The sequence below is a fragment of the Daucus carota genome, chromosome 5, assembly GCF_001625215.2.
Source record: "Daucus carota subsp. sativus chromosome 5, DH1 v3.0, whole genome shotgun sequence".
In the NCBI taxonomy this organism is placed as follows: domain Eukaryota; kingdom Viridiplantae; phylum Streptophyta; class Magnoliopsida; order Apiales; family Apiaceae; genus Daucus; species Daucus carota.
Window position 1 is genome coordinate 41,355,909 of NC_030385.2, and position 19,311 is coordinate 41,375,219.

Here is a 19,311-nt window from a genome sequence, read left to right on the forward strand (position 1 = left end):
ACAGGAAAAAAGCTTCTCTATGAATTCAATCTAGAACTTGTTTAAATTATAAAGTTGCCCACATGTTAAAAGGCCAGACAAAATAAAATAATATATCATTCGAAGTTAATCAAATTATAGTCTACCCAGATACTCCAAGGAAAAGCAAAACAAAATAATTGGTCTTTCAAAAAATCTAGAGCTCAGTTAAAAATGCATTGCCCACATGCTTTAAAAAATAAGATAATAAGTCCTACAAATTCCGATGTCATACACATCCTTGGATCTTGGTTAATATTTTTTGTTTTCATTTATTTACGTACAGCGCATGCTACGCACGTCCATTAAATGCCTGTGTCAACCAGCTTGCGGCATATAATAAAAATGAGCTGGAAAACCCTTCTATTTCTCAGTCTTTTCAAGGAATAAATTAACATAAAACTTGTTAGAAATAATTAGATAACTATATTCAAGACAAAATCTAAAACATTTGAATTATCATATCTATGTATATAACTAATGAACACTTCATATATATAACTGTAGAACTATGTATGAAACACACTACTTAGTATGAAGCACAGAGTACTTCTCCATCAGTAATCGCACAAGAATTTGCTATGTAAGAGAAAGACATCATATCAACTATTTTCCATTAAAAGGTATTACATCTTTATATATGAAGAACTATTAGTCCAATTCTATTGCACAAAATTGCTTTGGCTGGAATTAATCAACTTTTGTTCTAAAAATTTTCCCAGAAAGAACTGGAAGTCCTTTTCAGATTTCCCTCTTTTTTGTACCAACTTGATCAAGGACATTTTGGAAAAGAAAAGTATACAATTAAGGAGCATTTGACTTTGATGAGTATTCGCCAACTGTCAAATAAACATGTTCGCCTAAACACAGCTCAACCTGAGGCTGATCAACAAGACAGCTAACCTTAATCTGCAGATATAATGGGAGTCGGAAGAGACAAATTAAAATCTGTACCTCAAAATCTACTTTGCTTTGTAAAACATGGTATATATAAAACAGTGAAAAAGAGATTTCAGACCTTCCCGCAATTAGTTTGGAACTCTGATCTCAAACTGTGATAATCCCTAGACAACAAGTATGTCTGCAAATTTTCAGAGAATTTTGTGTTTCCTGCAACAATTGACATTACTTTGTAAAGCAAATGTATGAAGCAAGAAACCAAAAAGAAGAAAATAGCACCAAGTCTTTGGTGCTGGAAAAGGAAGTGATGGATAGACCTCCATATAATGTGATTATAGCATCAGTGTTGAACATAAAAGTTGGTCTTGCCAATGTGATCGCAAACTTCAAACTTGAAATGTCAAAGATCTCTTCAGTGATAACAACCTGCAAACACATATGGAAATTATAGGAGATATAAATGGGATATATAAGACACGAGATCTTTATTGTTCTTTCCTTTTGCCTTGTGAAGTCCAAAGATTATTCCGTCTAAATCATGGCCCCCATCTCGAGGGGCAAAGGAACCACAATTCTAAAAAAAAAAAAAAAAAAAGATCATTCCATTCTACTTGCTACCCATTATAACTAAGAACTAGAGGATTAAAGGTTGGTTCAAAAGCAGCAATACTTTCCCAGCATCTAAAAGTGTACTCGTTCCTTCCCAATTGTAACATACCCCTTCCGCAATCAAGAATGTAAAATGTAATCCTCCGTTCATATTTCCTTTTTAATGAGGTCCCCATATACATAGGTTTACTTAATATCGCAAATACTTTTACACAAGATTTTCAACAATAACCTTGATTTATTAATATTTGGATTCCCAGATGTACATATCAAAACTTCATTGTATACAATGCCTTGTACAGTATAGTTAAACGACAACAATGGCTTCAAATGTCCCTATACGAGAGAAAATTGTGGAAATTTGTTTTCATTCTTACAAGGAAAGCAAGCTGGAACAGAAGAGGACAAGTCAACAATATTTGGAGGATAAAGCAATACACAACACACACAAAATTCTCATTTTTAGTATTGAAGCATCGATGTAAAGACCATTATGTCAGCATTCAATTTTACATTCAAAAGTAAACTAAATAATAATATTGAGGAGTAAATCACTAAAACACCACATTACCGCATGCTGAGGAATCATGTTAGAAGGAAGCAATGAAGATCCCAGTACATCCCTGATGTATGACTCCTGCATTATAAAATGACTAGGTGAAAAGATAGACACTTAGCTATGTTAACAAAGACACTTAGCTATGTTAACAAAAACTAGATATTGATCACGCATGAAGAAAGTAGGTAGAGATTTATACACTTCCCTACAATTAAATATAATTCGACATGGGTGCCTTTTAACTTTGAGCTGAAACTGATGTTGGCAGACACTCAGGAATCCACATTCAATTAGAGACTCAACATTGTTTCATTAAATTTTCAATCATTCAGCAAGAACAGAACAAAAAGAAGGATTTGAAAATTTCCAAAGCAAGGAAAACCACATCAGAAGGCCGGACAAATTGTGTTTTCTTCTAAATCCTTGTCCCAATTTACAAAAAAAAAAGTTCCATTTTAATATAACTTTAGAATTTTTATGCATTATATAAAGCATCCACAGTCGCTCTTCAGTTTTGCCTTTATATGCTTCCAAAGCATAGCTCGTACCAATTAGTACAGGACAGAAGTGCTCTTCATATAAGTATAACACCCATTCAATCATCAGTCTTTAGCTTATACCAATTACAACGGGATAAAATGCTTGCATGATATATTATTCAGAATACCTATTTGATGAATTGTTCACACAAATCTACATATTTTACGAAGTGCTTTGTGTTCCCTCATATATCATTTGCACTTCACTCTCCCAAATAGATAATAAGCCATTGATTCTCACTTCTCCTTATCTTAATTCATAGTAAAAAATAATTCATATCTCTAAAACTATCATAGATCTATCAATTTTTTTCAGTTCAATTTTTTATTTGAAAATTTTATATATAAGAACATATCAACTCCCTAAAAATAATATTACACTACAGAGTGAGGCATGAACTACAATCATATTTAACAAAATAATTACTAAAGCATAACATTACATACTTGTATCATCAAAACACTATTATTGTGATCAATGATGTCTAATAATTTTGCACAACAATAAAAAAATAAACATGCTAACATATAAATAAATAAAATTATACACTTAAACACATTTTATTCAAATTATAATGATATCATATAGTATTAGACATTTAGACCATTGCAGGTATTCTAATTAATATGTATACTCTGGGATACTTCTTTTTACATTTAGATTCCGTAATTCAAAATATAAATGAATACATTATAGTAACTACAAAAAATGTAAGATAGAAAATACATGCTCCAAAATTTTATTGCACACATTTATAGTTATGTTTATATAAACTAAATCATACTTAGGCCATTTGATAATTTTAAAACATAAGATTATAAACTATTGAGCATGTCCAATTCTGGAATTTATACATTATATGTATAACATAATTTTTTTGTTACAACTTGTAAAAGGGGAATATGCAAGGAGTATAAAATCAATACTGCAATAGCCTTGGCAAGTATTAAAACAACTCCAAATTGCATATTTTTATATAAAAGCAAAGATCAATGGCAGCATAATGCTCTTTATGGAGATTAGACAATGGGTCACAAAAAGCATGTCCTTCAGAAAAAACTACAGCAATTGAAGACAAATACTGCCAAAAGAACAAAAAAGAAGAACCTGCAAATTTAATATCTGTTGAGACTTTGATGCATCTTCATCCAATGATCTGAAGAAGACTTCTACCATGTCTGTAGGCTCTAAGGCGGCCTTCTTACGTAACTTCTGGACCCTATTTACAACCTGCAATATAGCAAAGTTCAGCAGCCCGCATATTTTTCAAATTCGCATCAATGATGATATTATGCAGAAAAACAACAGATATCCGAATAATTTGATATCTGCAGTTAATAAAATATTGGTCTGTGTGAAATACCTCACGAGCAAACCCAGCCTCAAAAAGTGATTCATCTTGCCTTAAATCCAATATAACCAAAACATCACCTGAATGCATAAACAAAGCAGAAACATCAAGTTACAAAACATGACTATAAAGTTCTACATCATCAAGGCATGGAAACAGAGAATAAAGGGTCAATGTTGTCACTACCATCTCCGGCCGCATCCATTTCATCTACTGTCCTATCAGCAGGTCTCTTAAATGCCCGAACGATCTACAAGTTTATGCATGAAAGTTTTTTGAGTCTTATTAAGAGTTAGGCGAAGCCGGAGTTAAACCGAAAACATAGCAAAGACAGTAATCTCCAGGACACTGATTACAAACACGGTTTTTTCATTCATCCAACAATATATACAAAATGCCAACAGATCATCAACACCCTAAACTAGAGGAACAACCAACTTTATGTACACACACAACTAAAGACTAATTTTTCTACAGGAATCCCTATCAAAGCATTATCATATCCTACCCCAAAAATATAACCAAAAGTGAGAGAGATGATATGCAGTTGTGGGGATAAAGATCATATAACTCAAGTGTATGTAATAAAAGATAAATCTAGAGAGAACCCACTTCAGTAGGTTGATATAAATGTATAACACCAGGAAAATAACTTCATTTAGTAAAATTACATACAAAAAAGAACAGAATAAATTTAACTACTTTGAGAACAAGGCGAGAGGGAGGGAGGGAGGGAGGGAGGGAGAACCTTAATATCAGTCAATTTCAGGCAATGAGTACCCACTGTTAATTCACCAGATTTTTCAAAAGCTAATATGTCTTCTTGCGACATTGCCTTCACCTCTTTGGAGACCATTCCCATCGACTTTCCCAGCCTCTTGCCTAACACACTAATATATGCAAATATATACATTTAAGTAAACAAATTTGTAGGCATGAGTCTTTTTTGTACTGAAAAAATATTGATCAAAATAGAAGAAGTACAAGAAATGTTTTGCATATACACGAAAACTACATACCTAAAGTCAGGTTCTGCACGCAAGGAGGCATACTTCAGAGGATCATTACACGGGATAACTGATTGAACATTAAGCTCCTCCAGCACATACTGCCATATTAATTTTAAAAAAATAAATAAAAAGGTATAGTGCCTCCGAACAAAATAGCACATGACAAGCTATTAAAAAGTTAAGATGCAAAAGGTAATTCAAGCATCATCAACAAACTTGGGAGTTCACATTTGTTTCAAACTTCATAAAAATTAAAAACCAACATTCTAAAATAATGACAAAAATAAGAGTGTACAACAAATTACATAATGGGATAAAATTGATATACTTGCTACTGTTTAAATCTGAAACACATCAGAACTAAAACACCGCCTATAATAACTCCGGAGCTACATGCAGTTAGGATGACCCACATTTAACATTTCAACTCAATTGAACAATGCATGCAATTATGCAGCTTAGGAACAGGTTGCTAATCCCTGGGTTCCAACCCTTTTCTTAACCATTGTCCGGCCTCAATTAGCATGTGTTTGTGTTCTTGGGTTGTTTGTGGCAAACGTGTGCACCCAACACACATGTGTCTGCGCGCAGTCTCTCTCTCTCTCTCTCTCTCTCTCTCTCTCTCTCTGTGTGTGTGTGTGTGTGTGTGTGAGAGAGAGAGAGAGAGAGAGAGATTAGTTGGTCATGTGTTAAGACTTGTCAAGAACGAGTTCATTGCATGGCACACATATTTACAGTAAGTGTAAGTTTCACGAAAAACCTCTTTGAGTTTTCCAGCAATGTCATCGAGGAACTCCGCATCAGGGTGTACAACGATCATCTCTCTGAAAAAATATGATATGTGAACTGTATTAGAAAAACAATTTGCAGAGTAATAGAAGGAATATATTTGAGTATGAAAATACATAATGGCTACCTGAGAGGTGTTTTGAGAGGTTTACTATTCCGCTCACGGATATTTCTGGCTAGATCAATAATTGTCATCATCCTATTTACACTTTGTTCGAGGCGTTCCCCTCTCTGAGATAACATTGTTGTAGTTTTGGAAATCAAAAGACTGTATCGAATATCAAAACTACAAATAATACCACCACAACATTTGCATGCAAGTAGAGAGTTGTACCATTCCTTCCACTTCAGGAAAAGTGCAATAATGAATGCTTTCTTCTGCTCCACTGGAGACTTTTCGCAAGTTCCGGTACAGAACTTCTGTGAAGAATGGTGTAAATGGAGCCATTGCTTTGCAAGATGTTAGAAGGACCTAAATATCATAGCCATATCATTTAAAGAGTTGCATAACGGAAAGAGGGGAACTTAACAGTTACAATGAAATAAAACACACCAGATAAATGCTGAATAACTACACAGTTATTTAAAAGAGAGTAAAGACAAATATAATAATTTCAAACAACTCCCAATCATTTTCAAGCATGGAAACTTCAGGGTTGCAAAAGGTTAAACAATACACAACTACTAGCTTATCTGACAGTAACCTCACAGGACTAGAATGGTAACAAACAAGTGATATTAGAGAAGTGTGCTATGTAACATAGTGTTCAACGTATTCATTTAAGGACTCCAAATGACTTAAGGGAAAATTTGGCAGGACAGTGTGGAACTCCATTACTGTAATATAAAAGGGCAAAGAATTGTAAGAAAGAAATAGTGTCATCAAAGCACTCAACCACTCAGTCGAAATTGTCCATGTGATGGCCGTTGCTTCACCAAAGCACTAGTATTGATATTTCCTTCCAAAAGTTAAAAAAGTTTCATCAAACCCTTTCAGTCTTCATACTATTCAATATTTCAATGAACAAAGTACCACCAAACTGAAGGTAATGTGTACTGAAATCTTTCAATCAGACTAATAATCTACCATCAAGTGAAGTCTACAGACTACAGATCTACCACTCCGAGTACTGAATGGAAGATTAATTTATATACTAATGGAAGATAATTGCATTACGCTGAGAACCTGTAAACTTATAAATCGCCATTGGAAATTAAATATTACCAGCAAAATTGTGCCCCATTAACGTAAAACTAATTTACCTACTTTTACTACTTAAGTCAACTTATAAAACTCAAATTCACATTTACACTGTATTAAGTGGTCAACATTAACTACTACCACATTCCAACATCTTGAAACAGAAATCATAATGTATCAGGCACTAATAACATGGTAAAAAGCAGCCGTATTAGAATAAAAAATTAAAATGAAGTCTTACATGGTAAAGAGTCGAAAGTGCTGTTCTACAGTCCTCTTCTGTCGTTGGCCTTTGCCCTTTTAGCCTCTTCCGGTTAAACCGTACATAAATATTCGTAAGATTGTCCAAATATTTCAGGAGATAAGGAACAACCTGCAGTTGAAGATGAATCACATAAATTTCGTATATTCATTATAGCACCTTGTGTAGTCAACTAGTTATGTACAGGTTTTCTCTCCAACAACTAAAACTAAATAGAACTTCAATTTCAAGGTTTCACACTTTAATCATTTTGTTTACAACAATTTATAAAACTTATTAAGCAGCACTAAAGGGAAGAATTTCATTTTTGTACCATAGACTACAGAAGCTACCTCGCTTTAAAGTGGATAATCAACACTCTCATCACATAAAAGCTAAAACTTACTTGGTTTGAAAGCAAAATATTACCATCCCTAATTAAGACACTCCCTGAATACTTATTTTAATGCACCGTCTCACTATTTCATCTTCCAGTCTAAGCTGATTATAGATTACATAACATGTTACAAACATCAACAAGATATAAAATCCAACCAGTAAAACTAAAACAGCATCTACTCACAGGTACACAAGTATATTCAAAAACTTTAAATAGCTAACTCATCAAAAATGATTCAACAGAATTTAGAAAAAATACTAACCGTATAAAGTCGGTATGCATCCATCTCTTGCCGAACAAATTGAACTAGACTTTGAGTAGCTGAATTGATCCACTGGTCGAGAACATTGGAAGACTTCTGAAGGATGGCCTTATCTGATGGAGTAAATTGTGGAAGGCCCTCGACCTCAAGTCGTTTTGTATTCTGAACAAGAAATCTATATGCATTGTACCATGGCAAGAAAACATCTTTGACCTGCATGAACATTATGTGAGAAGGAATTTATTGTACTGACCTTCAGCCCTATAGGCTACAGGTATTTAACATTCTCATACCAAAAGCAGGAGATGGGGCTGTCAATCGGATAATCCGGATACGGATATGTCTATATCCAAATCCAAATCCAAAAATATGAATTCATATCCGAATCTGTATCCGAGTCCCAAAATATTTTGAAAGAAATATCCGAATCCGAATTCGATGGATAATATTTGGGTCTGTATAATATTCGAATCCGTTTTAAATTATCCAGAAATTTTTTAATTTAATAAGAAAATTACTTAATAATTTATTTGTTTTAAAAATAGAAGTTTAAATATGAAATATTTTTGATGTAATACATACTATATATCTAATATATTTTTCAGAAATGCCCATACTCAAATATATTTTATAAAAATATATTAATAATGACCAAAAATATATATTATTGATTAATAATAATTATAATTATCGTAGTGCATGTATATATATAATATTTTAAGAGTCAAATATTAACAATTACGGATACGCCTATATATGTATTCGTATCCGAAATTGTCAGATGCGGATAGAAATAATATTCATTTTATTTCATTACAGATAATATCTGCTTTAACTCAGATACGAATACAGATATTTTGAAAGAATATCAGAATTTTCAAATTTTTTTGACAGCCCCAGCAGAAGAAAAAAGGCCATAAACTCACAACACCATGAACTCCTTCCTTTTTGAACCGTAAAGGCTCAGCACGTACGACTGGGGAATTTATGATGTATAATCTCAAAGCATCCTGAAAAACAATATATTAGCTCATAATCGCTGCTGAAAATGACATTGGATAGCACTAAAACGGTTATATCCACGTGCCAATATATTTGTCAGATATCAAGTAGAAAAATTAGACACTTACAGCACCATAGTCATTAATAACTTCCATAGGTGACGGATAATTTTTTAATCTTTTGCTCATCTTTTTTCCATCCTCAGCAAGGACTAGACCGTTGCATATAAGATTTTTAAAAGCGGGTTTACCAAATAATGCAGTGGAAAGGACCATAAGAGTATAGAACCTGCACACACAAAGGTATATTTTATTTTGCTGCCTATCAGATTTTCCAAAGACACTATATTCGAATCTGCTTGGTAAAATAGTAATAGACCAGCAACAATCTAATATAACTTGTTCACTCATCCCTCATACATTAAACACCGGAAGAATGACTTGGACCTCAAATGAACCACCTTTACAAATGACTATGAAATCAAGAGACTGGCTGCAGCAATTTTAAAACTAATACAAATGACTATGAAATCAAGAGACTGGCTGCAGCCATTTTAAAACTAATCAATTGTATTCATCAACATTAATAGGAAAACTGAAGTGAAGTTATTTAGAATTTTAAACAGAAGATCAAGTGAAATTAATAGGAAAACTGAGGTGAAGCTTTTAAACTTTGACTGGAGGGAAATTAATAGGAAAACAGAAGATGATATGACTGGAGGCCATATTTACACAACCACATCCAGACAACAAATATTTAATTCACTGACAATAAATATATATACCTGAACTACAATAAAGAACTGGCAAAGAAAATGATGTCAAAAGTATTCAAGTGTTTTCTCTCATTAACAAGTAATTTAAAAATTAAGTACAGAGAACTGACCACCCACGAGTTTGATCCAACCCCTCGGCCACAAAATGACCAGGAAAATTGTTCTCAAATAGCTCAACATTCTCAAATGGGTAATGAAGATATGCATATGGCATGGACCCACTTTCAAACCAACAATCAAAAACCTGCGATCATAACCAAAAAATCTTCATCTAAAGTTCGAGAGGAATTGTTTTCAATGCGTCACAGAATATTTAAACAGCTAAAAGAGAAAATTTAGCATCGAGAGAAGGTCGAGATCAGAGAGAAATGAGGATTCGGGCACAGGTAAACTTAAAAAATTGGAAAAATTCAATCACATGGCAGTGTTACAACTTGCAAGAGGCAGCCAATGCTTAGAGCATCTGCACTCCTGGGTGCCACCCTATTGGGGTTCCAGGGTTGCCCAAAGGGCCATGTTTCCAGAAATTTTGAATTTACTTTACCAAGGAACCATGCATAGCACTAAATAGGGAACTAGAAGCTGCTAACTTTTAGCACCCCCTCAAAATGGATAAATTCAAATCTTTTACAAAATGTAAATATCATTCCTACCTCTGTTATCATATCCAACCTTTTTTTATTCAACTATCTAATAATAATAGTTTCTGTAGGGACCAGTGAAGCAACTTGCAAGGGTGCCAACCATTATAGTCAAATGTTGCAACATTTGACATGGTTGGAAAAGAATATAAAATTTATCAATCTTAGTGAGTTAGTAATGTTTGGCACCCTGAAAGAGTGACTCTATTGGAGATGCTCTTAAAGGTGGATACAGGAGTGCTAGAAAGACCAACACTGCCCTCGTTTATAGCCTAAAATATGTAAATCCAGTACGGCTTAGAATGATCACAGTAAACCTCCGTAACAAAACCATAGACCACATCTAGGAAAAAGCTCCTGTGATCATCTGTCCCAACAATGATATTTGAGCGATTAAATGTCTTCCCTTTCTACTGTCAAATCACTTTAATCAGTCTTCCTTGCAATATGTTTTGATTTAGTAACATTTTCGCTCAGATGATAATCTAAACATTAGTGCTGTAACCTTACCGGGATTAACAACCCCATCAATGCAGTGAGGGCTTAATCGAGTGAGAAGATTCAAAGACTCTAAATAGAAGAACATGATAGGGATACAATAAGAGTAGAAGAGGCTGAATCATGAGAAATAAATACTACAGGAAAAGATAGAGATAGCTGCATATTTCTGGTTGTTAAATTCAATCGACTCATGATTGAACAACTGAAGGGCCTAGTACCTAGCTTGAGGGGACAAAGAAAGTAGGAGGTTTCTTAAGAGTAAAACTGATTATGAGGTACATCTGGTGAGTTCTGGAATGAACAAATCACACTATTAAAGAGTAAATACAAGGTTAGGCAGTGTGTCACATTAATAAAATGGTCCAATCACATATGGAAGCATCCAGGTACAAACAAGTTTATAGATACCAAGTTCCAGGACTTACATCTTCTACACGTCGAAGTACGCCATTCTTTTTAGAAGGAATTGTAATATGATCAATCTTGTGACGATGCAAATCCTTCACCTGTAAGTGCAAACATAAACGTTTAAGTGTTAAATAGCATTTTTGGAACATTTAAACTCAGCAAACAGACTCACTGTTGCTTCATAATAAGCACACATATGATCACAAGGATTTGCATTCAGATAAAAGTACTGGACCACTCCAAAACAGTACCAGGCAAAATATACGATCACTGGTAACTTTAAGATTTTTAATCAAGCGAAGAACTTTAACATATAAATTGATGAACAGAACAAAAAATGATACAATTTCTCAAAAGCTAATCAATAAATTTGATTTATCAGACACAAAATGAAAACAAATAAAGCAAACTACTGAACCTCTGTTCCGGAAAGTCTCTCCAGTTCTTCAACAGAACCTATCACTACAATTTCCTGACCATCCTCGCTAGCCCAAACTGGGAGTGGGGTGCCCCAAAATCTGCTTCGGCTGACAGCCCAATCTCTTGCATTCTCTAGCCAATTGTGAAAACGTTTTTCCTGTAATGTATAATTAAATTGAGTACTAATGAAAAGAAGCTACTGTGGAAAAATTTAAGATGCAAAAAGAACTGCTCTCAAAAGAAAAAAAACTTCAGCAACGTTCACACATGACGAATCAATAGAAAGGAATTAACAGTTCATATGAAATAAGAGAGAGAACTTGCAGGATATTATGCTTTAAATGTTAATTACCTGTAGCATGATGTTAGTTCTATTCATTGTATGTAAATAGCATTTAGGATGATTTACAAGTAGATAACTAGTTGTTCCTAATTATAAAGTATGCAGTAGCAGTTGCAGCAGACAGATGCTAGTGATCTAGTGGGCACTTATGTTTTGAGGCTATATAAAGTCATGTGTTTCATCACGTAAAACAGCAAAGAACATGCATAATAGTTTAAATCATGGCAATAATTTGCATACTCACATTGGATTAATATATACATACATACATACATACATGTATATAGATATATATGGTGGGGGTGGGGGTGGTGACTACTTGCCACCTGGGTTCTACCAGAAGTGGCAAATATACCAGAAATTCCTTCGGAGAAGAGTGTAAAAAAAGGTGTAGAGCGGGTCATGAAAACATGAAATTCTGCATTAGAGTAACTAAACCACATTACATGGCACAGTAAACTGGGGACCAAAAGTATAGAAAGTGGGTTTCCCTACTGTGGATGCTCTTCCAGATGATAGGTCAAAAATTGATCAACAAAATATATCATTCTTGCTAATGATACTCTGAGAAATATACATTTGAGTAAAAAAAAAGCAGCAGAAATGAGAATAAAATCAGGGTATCTAAGGAGATGCAAACCTTCACGAAATCAGGAACCCAGTATGTTCCCTTGTTATTTTCTAGAAGTTGATCCTTTAACTTCTCCACTGCAACAAACCTACCCAGAAGATAGTGATTAAAGTTAAAGTGTAAAAAGTTTCAAATGTGTATAAATTACTTGCAAGTTGCGCACAAAAATTACAAAATAGACACCTTGAGACACAATATATAGTCAAATTCATGAACTCTTTATCATAGCACTCGAGCCATCTTTTTTAACTAGGACACCAGACGCACTGGTTTTTATATTATAATATCACATTCATAATCATAATTATATCCATTAAGACCAAGAAATTCTAATCTGCTAACAATAGGTGCAAAACATCCTTGAGCTAGGCCTGTCAATGGATTGGGTTTGGATCGGGTCGACCTAAATCCATATCCATATCTATTTAATCTAGCGGATTCGGATTCGTATCGGATCGGGACCGGATTTTTTAAGCCGATCCATATCCATTCAGATCATGGATCTCGGATCGGATATCCAATCCATTTACTTACTACTTATATATATTTTTTATAAGACTTTAACATTACCTAAAATACAAATAAAACCAGTAAATAACAATGTTAAAATTTAAATTACAAAGTCAAACATTACATCTCAAGTCTCAAAACATATTACAAACTAAATTGTTCATAAATAAAATTTAAAAGGATCTGTAAGCTTTCAAACCAGTGACACTCCAGGGCCCAGGTCACCAAACATACTAGAAGACTAGCAGAGACTGGGCCTGTGAATTTGTAGTTGGTTTTATATTCAAATAATCAGTTTGTAATGTATGTTGTAATTTGTAAATACTTATCGGGAATAAAATATATTATTATATAATATATAATATATAATATATAATATAATATATATATATATATATATTAAATATATATAAACCGGATCGGGTTATAAACGGATCGGATCACACTAAATCCATATCCGGTCCATTTATTATCGGATTTTTTTTAATCGGATCGGATTTTTTTTTTACCAAATCCAGATCCGCCAAAATGACCTCGGATCGGATTTTCGCTCCATTGACAGGCCTACCTTGAGCAATTGCTCAAACTGGGTCAAGCAGCAAGATACATTTTTTCATATTCTATGATGCCAGAAGTGATGGAGAAGAGCGCCGAATTTTCTTACTATCCGACAATTTTCTTTCAATCGGACAGGACACACAAATAGGATGGGTATTTCTTTAATTGAAGTCCTTCCTTATTCTGGATGAGTTATTTACCATAATTTTATTGACTCGTCACTCAAAAGATTGCAGTCTAGTACTAGATCATTCATCTTACTCATACCTCCGAGCACAAGAGTTAGCCACAAAGATGGGTTACTTCTTTTTTTCCCAAATATATGTAAATATCTAGTGCCATTAGTGCAAGAAGTTCCCACTATAATTCATTCAATCATTCTGAACTTATATTCTGCAGGCTGTATTTTATGTTTCTATATTGTCACCCATTTTGCTGTCAAATTATTAGGAATTTACTAACCCAGAAGCAAATTAAGAAAATTTGATAACGCATACCAGCTAGGAACGGCTCTGTATATAAGTGGTGTGTCTGATCTCCAACAGAAGGGATACGAGTGAGTAAAGCTTCCAGATTTAACAAGTCTGCCCTTTTCCTGCACATAGAACAACTTAATTTCATCTTACTGAGCTGAGCATTAGATTGATCACACATAGAAGCATGCCGAACTAGCAAACAAGTTGGCCAACTTCACAAAGTACATTCATAATGCTTTTAGTGTTTAAAAAAAATTCTAAAGTGTAATTTACAAATTAATATATACCGATACCAACATATAAAGTATAACTATATAGAAGCAGATTACCACACATAAGTCACAAGCCTTTTCCTGTAACTACAACAAACAACCTTTCAAGTAAGGCAAACTGTTATAGTCGATGACCATAATTACCTTCACAGCTAGAATAATATCTTTATCTGCCTCCTTGACATAGCGGCCCTTAAAGTCAGTAATTCTATCGGTAAAGCAACCATCATCATCAACTGCAACAACCAGAGACTCTCCCTAAGAAGTCCATCAAACACAGCAGCATCTCAGAACCATTAAACAAAAACAACACGAAAGTACATAAAGAACCATACAGATCTTTTTACAGATAATAGAATACCAAAGAAGAAATGTAAGTGAGGCAACATAATAAAAAGATCAGCTAAAAATAGCGATGCTGCCTGTGTATTTTGTTAGCACTGAGAATTATATGCTCATTTATTTTTTGAAGAGGCATTCTGAACTAATCAAATTGTTACTGTTGGCATAAGGTAAAGGAGCATTTAAAAACAGATATTTCCAAAAAAGAGGACAAAGTTACTTTCCTATTACAATTTCAACCACATTAGTTTCGCTTCTACAACAATTATAATAGAGAATTGCAACTATTTGCATTTGTTGCAGTAACTAGTAGTTTCCCGGGCTACATCTTCTGCATTAACTAGACATGCTGATTGCTGGCACAATAAACCTAATTATTTCGTATATTATCCATGATGTTTCTTCTAGTGTTTTATGGTTATTGTGTATATTATTCATGATTTTTGTTTTCAGTACTTTGAGGAATCTTGTTATACAAACATGAACAAGAATGTTGTCTTCAAAAGCTCAAGTCAAAAGAGCTACTTTTGTGCACCTTAGTTATAATTTGATTGCTAAGACAAACACGGTAATCATCTTCCCCAAATGCTGGAGCACAGTGAACAATCCCACTGCCGCTGTCTGAAGTAACATAATCATCAGCGACAACCTTGAATGCCACATCCGCAAAATCCTTGAAGTAATCGAACAATGGTACATACCTGAATTGAGGGAATTTTATGTATATCATTAGAATTACCAAATATCTGTGTGGAATTATAATGGAGCTGGGTCAGTTCCATATATGCAACAGAATATCAACGGTCAGTTCCATATATGCAGAAGTATATCAACTGTGTGGTATAATCTTACTATCTGAGCAAATAACATATATTATAGTGTTCAATTCACCTTTGTTGCGGCTAAGATGAGCGATATATAATATAGCCAACAAACCCTACATCAAAGGCGAAGCTCAGTGGTCCTTGGAAAGTAAGGAATCAGGAGATGGAAGAGTCTGTATGATCTTTGGGTATGGGGGAGCTCATTGTTATTAGCACAGTGTTTTGGGGACTAGAATTCAGGGATTTGTTAATCTTTTTCCAACTCTGTTGGACGTGGTTATTGTTTTTATGATAAGCACAAATTACACAGAGATGCATGTAAAAGAACATCAGACAACAATGCAAGCACACTAATGATGAGTAAACCTCTGATTTAAGAATGCTGATGATTGATGTGCTTACTTTGTTCCAACAAGTGAAGCGCCTGAAAATTTATCCAAAACCTCATAAGTATCTGTCGTGCTTTTACTCTTTCCACCAGAAGATCCTTTACTCTTTGAGTCTACGGTTTTGGAGTCATTGACTGCTCCATTTGGTGCACTCTTTTTGGCCTTCTCAACTGGAAGCTCTGCCAACCGTGTTTCAGCTACGACATAGATTTTCCCCGTTACCTTGTTTCGAACCTGCAATTTATGCAAACTTAAAAGATATACTAGAGATAGTGATAGAAACAACTTATATTCAAGAATTGCTACATACACAAAACATTTAAACTCAATTTTATGCAAAAACAAATACTATATCGAGTAACTATTGAGAACTCTATTTGATGTATAACAACAATACTACTACTACTACAAAAAAAAAATTAAAAAAAAAATATATAAGATACATATGTATAATAACTCTTCCAAAAGTTCGTGATCTGTATGTGCCTTTTAAATACCAAGAGCTACACCAACTCAGGTATAGACTATAGAACAATGCTGAGCCCGGACTTGGAGAACATATACTTCATCCGTCCCACCCAATTCTTTACATTGGGGTTGGGCACAGAGGTTAGGAAAAATGTGTAGAGTAACAATTAATATAAAAGAGGAAGAGAAGTGGGTGAAGTGGTAGGACCCATTAATATATAATTGATAAATTGTGGAAAGTGGATGAAAGTAGTGATGAGATTAGTGTTTCTATTATAAAAGTTTACTATTTTTAGAAAGTTTTGAAATGTAAGGAATTGAGAGGGACATTCCAAAAAGAAAAGTGTGAAGAAATGGATGGGAGGGAGTACATTATCTAATAACTATCAAATCAATTTGTAGTTTATTCATCACAAGTTTAGCAGCAGATAAGAGATGAACAGTAGCTTAAAGGTCAGCATACTGCAACAGTGTGGGATTGTCAATCGGTACTTGCAGCCTAACCTTCAAGTACACAAAATTCGCATTAACACAAAGAGCAAGATTACTGGGTAGTGTCCATGGAGTAGTTGTCCATGCCACAAATGCTGCACCATCTGAATCATCAACTATCGGGAAAGTAACCATTATCTCGGGATCAGGCACTTCCTGTACAGCAAACGGAATGCAAATGCCGCAAAAGTTCAGAAAAGCTGTAATATAAATATACAATGAAGTACAGTAACAATGTACTTAATTAATGACCAGCTGTGATGATATGTTAAATTTTTCTTAAAAAACAATAGTAAGGACAGAGGATCGCACTCAGATCTATAGTGTTGTCGTAACAGGTGTACATGTTTATCTGTGAACCCTTCACAAAATCCTTAGAACATCGCAATTAGCCAAAAAGGATCTCCGCTTTTTAATTATCATCATTTTGGGACATTATGTTATCTCAAGTTCTTAATTAACCACCAAGTCTTCTCTGACAAGTTAATAAAATGTAGATGAATTTATTTAACTACAAAGATTCGATAGTGTTTTACCTTGATCCAACTACTTATCCCATATTTGGAAGGGAGTGCATGAAGGGTCCAATTCAAATAGTATTATGTATACCTTCCAAACCTAAATATGTTTCTCTCATCTTCTTCTGTGAACCCGCCAACCCCCCCCCCCCCCCCCCCCACAAACACTCTTGAATCTTCTTTCCATCTTTTCTCCCTGTTTTCTGTCCGATGTATAATTTCATCTAACAATTTTTTTCTTAGGCATGTTATAATATTCAGTTTAATCCATCAATTCAAATTACTACCTTATACTAATTCACTTTCCAAAGAGTATAATTTATGCCAGGACCTTCGGCAGAACTTGCTGATGTGGTAGGGAGACTGGGTACAATCTATTAGTTTTCACACAGGCGCATCAATACAAAGCAAGGAACAACTATAGCTCCAGGCAATACTATTAACATTAGTACAATGACAATGAACAGAGGAACAAAGGATTCGTCAGCTCACATGCCTTGTAATTTGAATTTGCTTCAAAGTTGGAGAGAGGAGTTTTGCAGCCAGTACTGTACGGCATAACCTGCAACCAAATCAAAAATCTCAATAAGACATTTACTATATACTTCCAACAAAAACGACACTTACGATCCTCAACTAAAACTTAAGATCAAGTAACACTCCACAATTTTTACCGTTCCACCAGTGATAACGTTCCCAACAAGTGACCCAAATACACGGTACATACCACATTTTCTATTTTCACACTAGCAAAGTAATAAATAATAGAAATAACAATGCCACAGTACTTCCTCGAGCAATTTAATATCAGATTTGTGGACAAATTGCAAGGACCTTAAAGCCGCGATAAACAAGTCCTTTCTGATGCAATTGCGAGAACACCCACCACACCGACTCCATAAAGTTCAAATCCATAGTCTTATAATCATTCTTAAAATCAATCCACCTCCCGGTCCTCGTAATCACCTTCTCCCACTCCCCGACATACCGCGTAACAATCTTCCTACACTCCTCATTATACTCCCCAATCCCCATCTTCAACACATCCTCCCTCGTCTTGATCCCCAATTTCAAGTCAATCTCGTGCTCTACCGGCAACCCGTGGCAATCCCACCCGAACCGCCGCGTCACATGATGCCCCGTCATCGACTGGTAGCGAGTCACTATGTCCTTAATCGTGCCGGCGAGGATGTGGCCGTAGTGCGGCAGGCCGGTGGCGAAGGGCGGGCCGTCGTAGAAGATGTACTCGGGGAGATGGGCCGTTTTGGCGAGCTGTGTCTCGAAGGCGTTGGTGTCGGCCCAGAAGGAGAGGATGGACTCTTCTTGGGCCGGGAAGGAGAAGTCCTTGCCTTCGCAGACGTCGTCCATGGCGGAATTGAGGTGGCGATTGGCGGTTGCGGTGGTGGTGGTTAGGGTTTCGGTGTGGTGGCGGTTAGGGTTTTGGTGAGGAATGTGAAGATTGTGAAGTGAAGTGTTGGAGTATATATTTTTGACTTTAGTTAGCTTGCTTAAAAACGAGGCTAATCTCAATTTCAGGTAAAATGGCCCAGAATAACCATTTTTTGAAGATAAATGCCCATAATAACAAGATTTTATAATACGGTTTTTCTATGGTGTGCCCATGGGCACATGCTAAGCGCGGAAAATTTTGTACTTGGATCATTTTGATTGGCTCCTATCTCATTATAATGATGGACCCCCCTGCAAATACACCAACCACACCAATCAAAATCTCCCAAATACAAAAATTTCCGCGCTTAGCATGTGCCCATGGGCACACACTAGCCAAACCGTTTATAATATGGCCCCTAATAACCATTAGAGACGCAGTTCCAGTAGCGTTTTTTAAATAAGATCAAGT

General features: G+C 34.9%; 1 protein-coding gene across 3 annotated transcripts; it reads right to left on the bottom strand.

The window, feature by feature from the left end:
- Positions 1–490: 490 nt before the first annotated feature.
- On the bottom strand, positions 491–18,983 carry LOC108222814 (isoleucine--tRNA ligase, cytoplasmic). 3 transcript variants are annotated; one of them, XM_017396730.2, is made up of 27 exons: positions 18,285–18,983; positions 17,947–18,012; positions 16,945–17,088; positions 15,986–16,206; positions 15,295–15,460; positions 14,562–14,675; positions 14,167–14,264; positions 12,611–12,689; positions 11,626–11,784; positions 11,225–11,305; positions 9,768–9,901; positions 9,011–9,170; positions 8,807–8,890; positions 7,881–8,093; positions 7,219–7,350; positions 6,111–6,248; positions 5,904–6,007; positions 5,748–5,811; positions 4,997–5,085; positions 4,726–4,867; positions 4,164–4,227; positions 3,990–4,057; positions 3,734–3,856; positions 2,099–2,164; positions 1,236–1,344; positions 1,037–1,128; positions 491–927 (listed from the first exon to the last, which is right to left on the bottom strand). In XM_017396730.2, exons 1-27 carry the CDS (start codon positions 18,816–18,818, stop codon positions 823–825), a joined length of 3,549 nt encoding a protein of 1,182 aa, XP_017252219.1. In that variant the 5' UTR covers positions 18,819–18,983; the 3' UTR covers positions 491–822. The 3 variants fall into 3 exon arrangements, with proteins under 3 accessions (XP_017252219.1, XP_063950266.1, XP_063950267.1); XM_064094196.1 differs by having other exon boundaries at positions 16,945–17,084; positions 17,943–18,012; positions 18,285–18,956; XM_064094197.1 differs by lacking the exons at positions 491–927; positions 1,037–1,128; positions 1,236–1,344; positions 2,099–2,164; positions 4,164–4,227 and having other exon boundaries at positions 18,285–18,956.
- Between the last annotated feature and the right edge of the window lie 328 nt (positions 18,984–19,311).